The sequence below is a fragment of the Myotis brandtii genome, unplaced genomic scaffold (assembly GCF_000412655.1).
Source record: "Myotis brandtii unplaced genomic scaffold, ASM41265v1 scaffold3444, whole genome shotgun sequence".
Lineage (NCBI taxonomy): Eukaryota > Metazoa > Chordata > Mammalia > Chiroptera > Vespertilionidae > Myotis > Myotis brandtii.
The window spans coordinates 38,951-50,895 of NW_005363262.1; the positions used below are offsets into that span (position 1 = coordinate 38,951).

The window sequence follows — 11,945 nt, forward strand, 5'->3', positions numbered from 1 at the left end:
CGGCTGGCCAACTTTCCACAGCTCCTCCCCCAGCTGCTGACCCCCAATCTGCCACCCCACCCCAATTGGGGGTGGGGCCCACCAGCCAATCGCCCAAGGCTCCTCCCCACAGCCGGCCCAGCCCTGATCAGGCCCCGATGGGGGCTGGGCCAACAGGATGGACCCCACCCGTGCACAAATTCGTGCACTGGGCTATAGTATATTAATAGGAATGTAGCTATGTTGTTCTGAGGGAGAGGATTGGACAGGACCTTAAATGCAAAAAATAAGAAGAAATCCTGAATGGTGGCTTCAACATATAAACAAAAGAAGGTAAGGGTTTTGGTAAACATTAAGAGAATAGCAGATTGAGTTAATAACTTGCAAGTGAGGACAATAAACTGAAACAAAAAAGCTTAATGATATCTAGATTCTAAGAACTTGGACAGTTAAATTCTTTATAATGATAAATACATGCATACTTTCATAAGAACATACATCTTTCCTTAATGCTGTGCACAGCTATCTAAAATAAAGTATTTTAGCTATGTTTTGTAAATATAGTTTGTGGGTAGAAATAGGCATCATATTCTTAATTCTGGTCTGATGTGTATTTAGTCTATTTTTTCAAAGCTAAATATTTTAAAGATGTATCCAGCTGACTGCGGTATTTTCCTAAAGCTAGCAATGGAATTCAAACTGAGTTTGCATTACTGAATGAAGATTTTAGCAAACCAGTCACAGAGAATCAAGAATAAATCTATATCTCTTTAGAGAACTAATCTCTGAGGAGTTTCACTTTATGACAATAAAGCTGGCCTCCTTTGGCAAGTTTGTAAACAGTGATTATAAACAAGTGCTGAAAAATCTGAATTGATATGTCTAAAAACTAGATGTTCTTAGAAATGTCTGTGGTAACCATAAAATAAAATTCTCCAGGACTGAAAAATCGAGGAATTTTAGAGTTTGCAAAATGTCACATATTTATCTATAGCCTGTAAAAGATATTCCTGTTACTTCTGTTTTTAAAATATGTAATAAAAACACATTACATAACATATACCCAGTGAGCTCCTAAGTAAGAGTTTAGGGAAATAAATGAAAAAGATGTCTCTCTTTAGTATTCAGAGTCATTTTCATTTAATCTCATTAAATCTCACTTCTCTAAACTTCTAGAGAAAATTCATAATTTTTCAAGAAAAAAATGATATATTGGATTCACACAGGAGCTACATTTTGTCTAATTTAATTTCACATAACACAAAAATCTTATCATTCTCATTATTCTTACTCTAGTATATGTCTTTCTTCTCCATCTACTTAAATGTCCTATCTCTGAAGATAACATTGCTGTTAGTTTATCAATCACTATACATCCCAGGAACGTAACAAATGTCTATTTGATTTCCTTGTCTACAGGTTTCCCATCAAATACCTCTACTCACTGCTATAATCAAATTTCCTGAAACAAAGATCCTGTCAATCACCTTACCCATTCTTCTTTTCATACCTTGTAAAATAGAAATCACTCTAGCAACTGCTCAAACTGTCTTCTGCTTTTAGATTCTTTTCCAACCTGCCTGACCCCACCAAAATAACCCATGTGCCTTAAGTTTAATCAAGTTTACATTCCTTTATGCTCCAACTCCACTTTAAAAGACTAGTCCCGGTGGGTATTGCTCAGTGATTAGAACAGTGGCCCTCGTACTACAGGATCACAGGTTCTGGGTTACAGGTTTGATATCCAGCCCTGGTTGGAATAGGAAGTGGGAGGCAACCAATCTCTCTCCCATATCAACATCTCTCTCATTCACTCTCTCTCTTTCCTTCACTGTCCCTAAAAAACAATAGAAAAATATATCCTTGGGTGGGGATTTAAAAAAAAAAAGAAAGAAAGAAAAAGCAAATATTACTATGAAACCAGTTTAATTGCAAGATTGATCATTCTAACCATTTCCTTGCATATTCTTCCAATTCCTATGTACATCTCTAATTTCATCACACTTGATTTGGAGAACCACAAACCTACCTAAGGCAAATTTTTACATTTGTTTCTATGCAACTAAATCAACCTAAAAAAAATCCCCTAATGCAAATGGTCCATTTTTAAAGACCTGAAAACATTCTACTTCACATTTGTTTCTTAAAATTTCAACCAGCTAATCAATTGGCCTAACTTTCTATTTCCCTGAGAACTGAAACATCATAAAAGATAATCTACTGAATTTCACTCTACCTGCCTGGCAATAACTAAATCCAGAAATCTTGTCTTCACTGCATGGTTGTACAAACTAATTGTGCTCCCTGTAATTTAAAACTGTATGCTGTGGCTCAGTAGTTGAGCTCATGGTTCAATTTCTGGTCAGGGCACATGCTGCTGAGGTGTGGGCTCCATCCCCAGTAGGGGTGTGCAGGAGGCAGCTGATCAATGATTCTCATCATTGATGTTTCTTTCTCTCCCTTTCCTTTCCTCTCTGAAATGTGTGTGTGTGTGTGTGTGTGTGTGTGTGTGTATGCAGATATATATATAATAAATAATAAACCTAATCCCTCTGCTTAAGCACTAAATACCTCCTCTACCTTTCACATTTATCAGCATTTTCTGTTCTCTGAAAACATCACCTTCTCTTAAACCATGTGTGCGCGCGTGTGTGCACACCCTCCCTTCTCTCCCCTGCCCCCCATCTTCCTGTAAGATATTGTTTCATGTCTCCAATTCTTCTCATTCCACTTTCTCTAAACTGTCTTCATTAGGCTATTGCCCATGACTTCACCGAAAGTATTCACCAACATCACTCATGACCAATTCTCAGGACACATTTAATTTGCCATTAGTAACAGCATTTGACAGATGTTCATTATCCTCTATGCGTCATTTTCTACACTAGGATTCTGTGATTCAACCTCTTTCCTACTTCACTGCCCATGCTTCTTCATTTCTTTACCCTTACCACTTTTCCCTTACCACTTTATGTAGCAAACCCGAGTTTAATCCTTGGCTTCTGTACTTTATCTGTAATCAATTATACCCCTATTTGAAGGCAGTCAACATGAAAGGAACTATCATGTTTTGTTTAGGGATTCCAAGAGCCTACAACATTGCCAAACATATAGAAAATATTCAACATTCATCTATTTAATGTTCAAGTCAATGTCTATGAATTCAAGAAAAAACAGATTTTAAAATTCATGCTCATCTAAGCAAAAAATATAAAACTAGTAAGAATTTGTAATCATATTTTATGCCCTAACCGGTTTGGCTCAGTGGATAGAGCGTCGGCCTGCGGACTGAAGGGTCCCAGGTTCAATTCCGGTCAAGGGCATATACCTTGGTTGCGGGCATATCGCCAGTGGGGGGGTGTGCAGGAGGCAGCTGATCGATGTTTCTCTCTCATCGATGTTTCTACCTCTCTATCCCTCTCCCTTCCTCTCTGTAAAAAAACAATAACATAAAATATATTAAAGACAGTGTCTACTGTCTTTGTTATAAAAGATAAGAAAACAACAAACATACATTACGTTATCAGAAATATTTTGTAGTTAATATTTTGTAAACAATTGTCTTTTGTTGCATAATCTTAATGTACTTTTGGTCTAATTACTTCAAGAAATTACTATCAGTCATTTTACCAATTTTTTAATTCTTTCATCCTTTCAATTGATTCTTTGTTTGCTCTCACAGGTCTCTAAATTTCTGGAAAACCTGTGAATGACTTATCTATAATTTAGACTTGAAGAGTAAATTAGATGAATATAAAATTGTTTATCTATAATTTAGTCAGAATTTTCACTCATTATTGCACTATTTCATGACACTGTATTTTTTTAATCCTCATCTGAGGATATTTTTTCCCATTGCTTTGTAGATGGTGGGAGGGAGGGAGCATGGGAGGGAGGGAGACTGATGTGAAAGACACATCCATTGATTGCCAGGACAGAACCTGTAACCCAGGTAAATCTTACCCACAACCCTTCAGTATGCCCAGACTGAAGCCACACCGGCCAGGTGGTTTTTGAAGTGAGTGGCCATGTAATTGTTTATCTACCCTTGAAGTTCACTTACATAACTGTGATTATGACTTGGTTGTTTTATTATCCTGTTAATTTCTTATAACAATTAATTGCCTCAGATAATTCATCATTCTTTTTTAATCTGAGATAAAATTCACACACCATTATTTACCCTTTTACAGTGTGTAAACTGTAATTAAGTAGTTTTTGGGAAATTGACAGTTATTCAACAATCACCTCCCTCTACTTCCAGAGTATTTCCATCACCCCAGAAAGATACCTCTGCATTCTTTAGCTAACCTCTTTCCCCAATCAATCCCACAATTAGATCAGGCAAGCACTAGTCTACCTTTTGTTTATAGATACAACTATTCTTGATATTTTACATATTAATAACATTTTCAAAATTCATCCATTTTGAAGCATTACATTTCAATGCAAATAACAGAACATTGTATGATATGACATTTTTAAAAACTAATCAACTGATGAGCATCAGGGTTGTTTCAACATTTTGTCTATTAGGATTAATATGACCATTTGTATAAAAACTGTTGTGTAAATGTATGTTTTCAATTCTTCTGGAAATATATATATATGTAGGTATATGTAGGCATTTATATAGATATTGATATATATATAGTTGGGTAGCATGGTAAGTCTATGTTTAACTTTTGAAGGAATTGCCAAATTTTTCTGAAGTACATTTTTTACTCCCACCAATAATTTAAACTGTCTAAGTTTTACAGTTATAACAGCTGCTAGAGGCCTGGTGCATGAAAATTCATGCACTCAAGGAGGGTCCCTCAGCCCGGCCTGCACCCTCTCACAGTCCAGGAGCCCTCAGGAGATGTCCTACTGACTGTTTAGGCCCGCTCCCCACAAAGAGCAGGCTTAAGCTGCAGTCTGGCCTCCTGCAGGAAGCAACGAGGTGGGTGATCAGGGGACAGTGCTACCCCCATCACCCTGCCGCTGCTGCCGCTGTCGGCCTCCATCTGCAGGAGGCAACGGGTGGCTGGCCAAGGGACAGAGCCAGCCAGTTGGTATGGCCCCAACCCCGCCATCGCCTCTCCACTGCCGCTGGTCACTGTCGCCTCCCTCCCCCATTGCCATCCCCTCCCTCTGCCTGCTGGCACACCTTGGCTGGACTGGCACCGCCTGCTCACCAGCCCCGCCCCCACCAACTGCCATTTGGTCAATTTGCATATTATGCTTTTATTATATAGGACTAGGGGCCTAGTGCACAAATTTGTTCACCTTGAAAGGAACTATGGGCCGTGAGGCTGCGGTGGGCACAAGGGTGGGTCTCAGCCCATCCTCCGCACCTTCGCCCGGCCCCTCCCATCACAGCCCCCCAGTCCCATCTGCTGGCATCACCGCTGCCACCGCTCCTGCACGCTGACGGCACTGGCCCCGCTCACACCTACTGACAGCACAGAGCAATTGGGGCCAGTGTCAGCAGTGGGTGCAAGTGGGGCCGGCACCATCAGCAGGTGCGAGCGGCAGCTGCTGCCCCGATCACCCCTTAGGAGCAGGGAGAGGTGGAGAAGCCCTCAAAGGTGATCAGGGCCTGCAGCTGCTGCTCGCACCCACTGACAGTGCCAAGCAATCAGGACTAGTGTCAGTGCCAGCAGCAGGTGCAATTGGCAGCTCCGGTGCCAGCAGCGGGTGCGAGAAGCAGCTGCCAGCCCCAATCACCCCTCAGAAACAGAGGTAGGTGGAGAAGCCCTGAGGGGCAATTAGGGCCGGCAGCTGCGGCTTGCACCTAATGACATCACTGAGCAATTGGGGCCGGCACCGGGTGCCAGCAGTGGGTGCAAGCAGTGGCTCTGGCACTGGCAGCGGGTGCAAGTGGGGCCAGCACCAGCAGCAGGTGTGAGTGCCAGCAGGTGCGAGAGCAAAGAATTTTCAGTAACCACTAGAGGCTAGTCCTGATGATAGCAACCAGCACCCCACCTTAGTCTGGTGCCCCCGCTCAACTGCTCCACCATCCCGCTGCAGCTGACATCCACCATGTTCAACACTTTGCTGCCTGCTGCCGCCTGCCCTGTTTTGTGCGCACCCCCTGGTGGTCATCACACGTCACATCGACTGGCTGTTCGGTTGTTCAGCAGTTGGGTCTATTTGCATATTAGCCTTTTATTATATAGGCTCGTTTGCCCTTACTGCCTTAGTTAGCAGTGACATTCAATAGTTCTCTTTTTGGAAAACTCCAGAGAAAAGGCTGCTCACTAGCAACTCAGAATATACATAAAATGGAGACAGTTGTCAATGGAGTCTTTCAAAGGAGCCATTACACAAGTCAAATAATGATAATCCTCTTGAAATGGAGATTGAAGGAGCTCTAACAACTTTCTGCCCTCTCTAGTAAGCTGCCAGGTTATACATGTTTATCATGGAAAAAAAGAATGTTGGCCCTGGCCAATGTAGTTCAGTGATTAGAGCAGTCATAGGGGTCATGGGTTCAATTCCCAGTCAAGGACAAGTACCTGATTTGCAGGTTCTATTCCAGCCCCAGTCTGGCGCCTTTGGGAGGCAACCAATTGATGTGTCTCTTTCACATCAATGTTTCTCTCTCTCTCTTCCTCCCCTTCCCTCCTTTCCACTCTCTCTAAAAGTCAATTGAAAAAATATCCTTAGGTGAGGATTTTTTTTTAAAAAAGGGTGTTGGTTTTTAAAGTTAACTTACACAACTTTAGGCATAGATGTGAACAGTTCAAATTAAAAGGCCACAAAAATGTTACCACATTTAGCCTTTTTTCTTGAATAAATTACTCCCTGTTATGTTGCAAGTTATTAGTTTCCACAGTTCTGAAGTTTATTTTGGCCATTTCTACTAGTGTTCTGATTTTACCTATATAGGAGAGGATTTTATTTTATTTTTTTTTTTAAATATATATTTTATTGATTTTTTACAGAGAGGAAGGGAGAGAGATAGAGAGTTAGAAACATCGACGAGAGAGAAACATCGATCAGCTGCCTCCTGCACATCTCCCACTGGGGATGTGCCCGCAACCCAGGTACATGCCCTTGACCGGAATCGAACCCGGGACCCTTCAGTCCGCAGGCCGACGCTCTATCCACTGAGCCAAACCGGTTTCGGCTAGGAGAGGATTTTAAATAATGGTTAGATTAAAACTTTCTCTCATAACTTTGTCATGTTTGTTTTTTCTTTTCTGTACATGGGTTTTATTTCCTGTTTCTGTCTGCTGTATCTATAAATTTTCTCCATAATTATTTTTATGTTTCTTTCAACCATTTTGTAATTTTTAAAGCCTCATCAGAAGAACCTTGATTACAGTCAGTTACATTATTGCTGCTACAGTGGTGTTTACTTCAATACTATTTTTTCTCTTCAGTTTCTATCCTGTATTCTAGCAGTTTAGCTTCCATCTCCTTTTATTGTCGTATATTATTTCCTGTGAAAATATGTATCTGCTGCAACATTATCTACTTTTTAGTCATAAAGAAAACTTTTAGTCTGGTGAAGAAGAATATCCTTCTAAATTTTATCAGAACAAAATTTAAAAACTGATCAAAATATCTTTGCTAAAATATTTTTATTTACTCTTCTTGTTTGTATTGTAAAAATTCCAAAATTTTGTTTTATCAGTTAACCCTACCACCCCAAAAAACCTGGAGGGACATTAAGTGGTAAGTTACATACATACCCAATTATTAGCTATAGAGAAATCAATCAATAAATAGATATATTTAAAATATAAAATACATATTTTACTATCTCCTCTATTTTAATAACTACCAGAAGCAACAAACTATAAATTGTATTTACCCTCAGAGTTTATGTGTCAGATATGACAGTTGGGCTTCATTCATTTATTCATTTACTGAAACTCTTTTTATTAAGTATTCATTATAAGCAAAGTCATAAATAGCTAGAAACTGAAAGTAAGTCAACTGATTAAAACATCTAAAATAGATGGCCCTATTCATAATATTCATAGAATTTCAGGTATCAAGTTAATTATATGTGTTTATTCAACAAATATTTCATACCAGTAAATAAAGTTTGATGAAAAAGATACCTAAGTGGACAAGATGCATCAGATTCTGTCTTCAAGAAAGACAATCAATTTAAAGCATATATAAAACCCTACTATGCAAATAGACTGAACGGTGGAACAATCGAACAACCGGCTACTATGACATGCGCTGGACATGTCACGCACGGAACATGGCAGGCATCGGCCACAGTGGGATGGTGGAGCAGGTGAGCGGGGGTGCCAGACCAGCCTGGGTGCTGGTCACTGTCATCAGGGCAAGCCTCTGGTGGTTACTGAAAATTCTTTGCTCCTGCGCACAGCAGTCCAGCCCACCACTTGCACCTGTGGGAACGAGGTTGCCGGCCGAAAGGGGACCTGGGGCCACAGCTGGAGGGACAGGATGGGGGCACGGAGGATGGGCCAAGACCTGCCCCTGTGCCCATCACAGCCTCACAGCCCACAGTTCCTTTCAAGGAGCATGAATTTGTGCACTGAGCCCCTGGTTTAGACTATAAGATTGAATATAGCAGTTATGTTGTAACAATGAACATCTGTGTCCAGATACACTACAACAAAAGCATAAAAACAAACTTTTGTCATCATTTTAAGTAAGATTTTTAAAGGGAAGAAATTTACCAATATAGACTCTATAAAAACTATTAGATATATAGAGATCCAATAAATTACTAAAATTTCTAAAGAAAAGAGAAACATTATTCTTTGATCTATACATGTTGAATAAAGATATAAAAACAGATGCTTCCATTTCTCATGCTATGAAAAGCATTGAAATTGACTCAATAATAGCTTCTCCATTTTCTCTATCATATATAAATCAGATCAGGCCATAATTTCTCTACCTGACAACCCCCCAAATATGGCCCCTTCCTTCCCAAATAGGGTTTTAAATTATAGAAAGTACTTTGTTCTAGAACAAAACAATACCAAGAAAACTGATATCTCTAGATAAAGTCATTTTATAAAAAAATTATATTTAGTATGTATTAAATAATAATAAAATTAAATCCTACTAAGTTATAATATATACTACTTCTACCCCCTCTTTCTTTCAAATTAAATTATAAGCTCTAGGTCAAAAACTATATGTTATTATGTTTAGTAATACTCAACACTTTATCTAGAACAGGTTATACAGAAGAAATTCAAAGAATGTTTATTAAATCAGTACATAAGGCTCTTAACAGTTATAAAGCAAGTTCAATTAGATGTAGAAAATTTCATTACCACAATGTTGGGCCATAATGACATATTTGATCACATTAAGAAGTAAAGAAATTTTGCTCTCTGCCCCAAAATTTATGTGATAGCCTTGCTGTTCTATACTCAAAGATACAGGGGTAAAGACTTGTATGTAGTGTTTATAGGAATACTCTGAACTCTATCTGTATAAAACTTGTAGTCCCATGAGTTGGTAATTTAGAACAACCTATTTATTTAAACCAACAGGTAGGGGATAGGACCAACTAACAAACTGAAACCTTATTATTGTAGAGAACACATCTAAAAATGTTAGAAAGATCAGAGACACCTATTGAGATTTATTAACAGAACTATTATGACATTTGCTACTTAAGCAAAATTAGAATTGTCCTAATTGGTAAGGAATTAAACACAGTCCAGGAAGCCAGCATGCCATAAGGAGCAATGAACACAGTATAGAACCTCTGGCATTAAATTTTAAATAAACCTGAAATCTATATAGTTGTTTATGGTCTTAAATTGACTTTATTTAAAGGCATCGAAATAATATAATTCTAAACCCAACAGTGAATTAGTGTTTTAAAAATGATAATTATTTTGAAAGAGAAATTGTTATGGAAAAAAGACAGTACCTGCAGAACTGACTGTATAATAAAGACTAAAGTTATTTTTCTAAGCTGAAATCCTTTCAAGTTTCAGTGGTAATTCTGATTAGGTAGGTTTCAGCCTAGTCACATCTTTCATGATTTCTATTCTTTTCAGCCTTTATCTTCCTAATCAATTACTCCATCCTTGTATAGTAATACCACTTTACTTTGTACCATTTCACTTTTTGTCTTAATTATAGCTCATCTTACAGGATCCAAACTAAAACAATAATGCTCATAAGCTTACAAAATTTATCTTAATAAGTCATGAAAATATCACCCCAATGTGATAAGAAGAGACCTTAAATAATTATTGTACCCCAAGACTTACAGGAAATCATAAGGAAGTCCTCACAGTTGCTTTTATCACCATGGTGCTGGTCCACAGGGATCCCGTTGGCATCTATGACTGCTTCAGAGGCACAATCTGCTACCAATACTTCTTCTGAAACTACATCAGTTGTCAGAAGATCAGTCACGATTTCTGCTTCTACTACACTATCATGAACAACGTGTTCAATATATCCAATGTCAGACATCTGTATAGATTCACTTGCCAAGAAGTGTTCTGGCAAAGACATTGAGGCTGAAGTAATGTCGAAAGCTAAAACATCATCTGGGACTGTGCAATGTGCTAAAGAAATTTCTTCGGTTACATCTGAAAAAAGCACTTGCTCAGGAATGAAGATATTTTCAGATATATCTGCTTCTTCTAAGATATCTGAGCACTGAACATCCTCAATAACAACATCCTCAATAACATCTTGAATTACAATTGAGTCTGGGTCATCAGGAACGAAGTTATGTACAGTTATATCTGAATCCACAACATCTGAAACAAAAACAGTTTCTTGAACTTCCACAACAATTTGATCATCATCGATGTCTGTAGCATCAATTCCTTAAAAAAAAACAAAAGTTAAAATGACAAATTTCAGGTAGGCATGCATTACTATCTAAAATGATGTAAATGTTTAATCTGCATCCAGAAGATAGCCCACATCCTGTTTTCTCAAATATTGAAATAGATTAAAGACAAAGAGAATCTATTTTTGATTCATTAAAGAAATACTAGAAAGACAAAAAATGTGGAACAGTTACAGAAGATTATTCATGAAAAAAAATTTTAGAACATCAACATACGAAGTTCCCAGGCAACTAGAATAAAATCTTAAGAAATAATAACATAAATTAACCAAGTAACAAAAAAAATAGATTTTATCCAAACTCCTTCAACACATGTTTTCTTCTTTTCATCACTTAGAATTATTTTCTTTCCTTCTTTTTTCTTTCAGCCTTTATAATCTTACCATTCTATTCTAGTACAATATTATGATGAGAAATTTAGAAATTACCCTTTGAATTTAGGACATAAAAGGATTGAGACATAAATTGAAAGAAATAGAAGACCATATATAAGCAGTAAAGGGAAAGGCAAATGATTATGAGCCCTATGGATAAATAAAACAAGTGCAGCTACTAAAAAAGTGATGGAAGATAAAGTTAATTGGAGCAGGGTACCCCCTAACTTCACCAGGATAAAATACTCTTCCTCCATCCAACCTCCTCCTATCCTCCCAGGCAGTTCCTCAGAATATAAGAAACCCTATTCTAGTCCACTCTTCAGTTAGGAATGAAGGTAAAGAGGTAAATCAATAGGAGCCTGGTGAGGTTAAATGACTTCAAGACCACACAGTTGTTTGCATAGCATATGGTATCAGTAGGGAGAAACCTAGCAAGGCCTGAACCTTTAATTAACCTTGTCCTAATCGCTGGGACTCTAAATATGTCACATTATGGCTTATGCCATGAGCACTTGCAGGTGTAAGTAAGGTTATAAACCTTAAGATAAGGCTATTATACTGGACTAGAGGCCCAGTACACAAATTTGTGCACAGGTGGGGGTGGGGTCTGGCCGGCCCTCCGCAATCAGGGCCAATAGGGCCAAGCCAGCCAGGGGGAGGGATTGTAGGCAGGGGGCCGGCCCTGCACCCCCTAGTCGAACTCCCAGTCGAGGGGACAATTTGCATATTAGCCTTTTATTATATAGGACTAGGGGCCCGGTGCACGAAATTCGTGCACT

General features: G+C 38.6%; 1 protein-coding gene across 2 annotated transcripts in view; it reads right to left on the reverse strand.

Annotated features, from left to right (window-relative positions):
• LOC102245837 (zinc finger X-chromosomal protein) overlaps positions 1-11,945 on the reverse strand; it is a 29,337-nt gene that overhangs the window by 10,951 nt on the left and 6,441 nt on the right. Inside the window, exon 2 of one of the 2 annotated variants that reach the window (XM_005871551.2) lies at positions 10,194-10,763. The exons of the other annotated variant lie outside the window; for it this stretch is intronic. Within the exon in view, the coding sequence (XP_005871613.1) occupies positions 10,194-10,763 (570 nt within the window). The remainder of the gene's footprint in view (positions 1-10,193; positions 10,764-11,945) is intronic. 2 annotated transcript variants of the gene reach the window in all.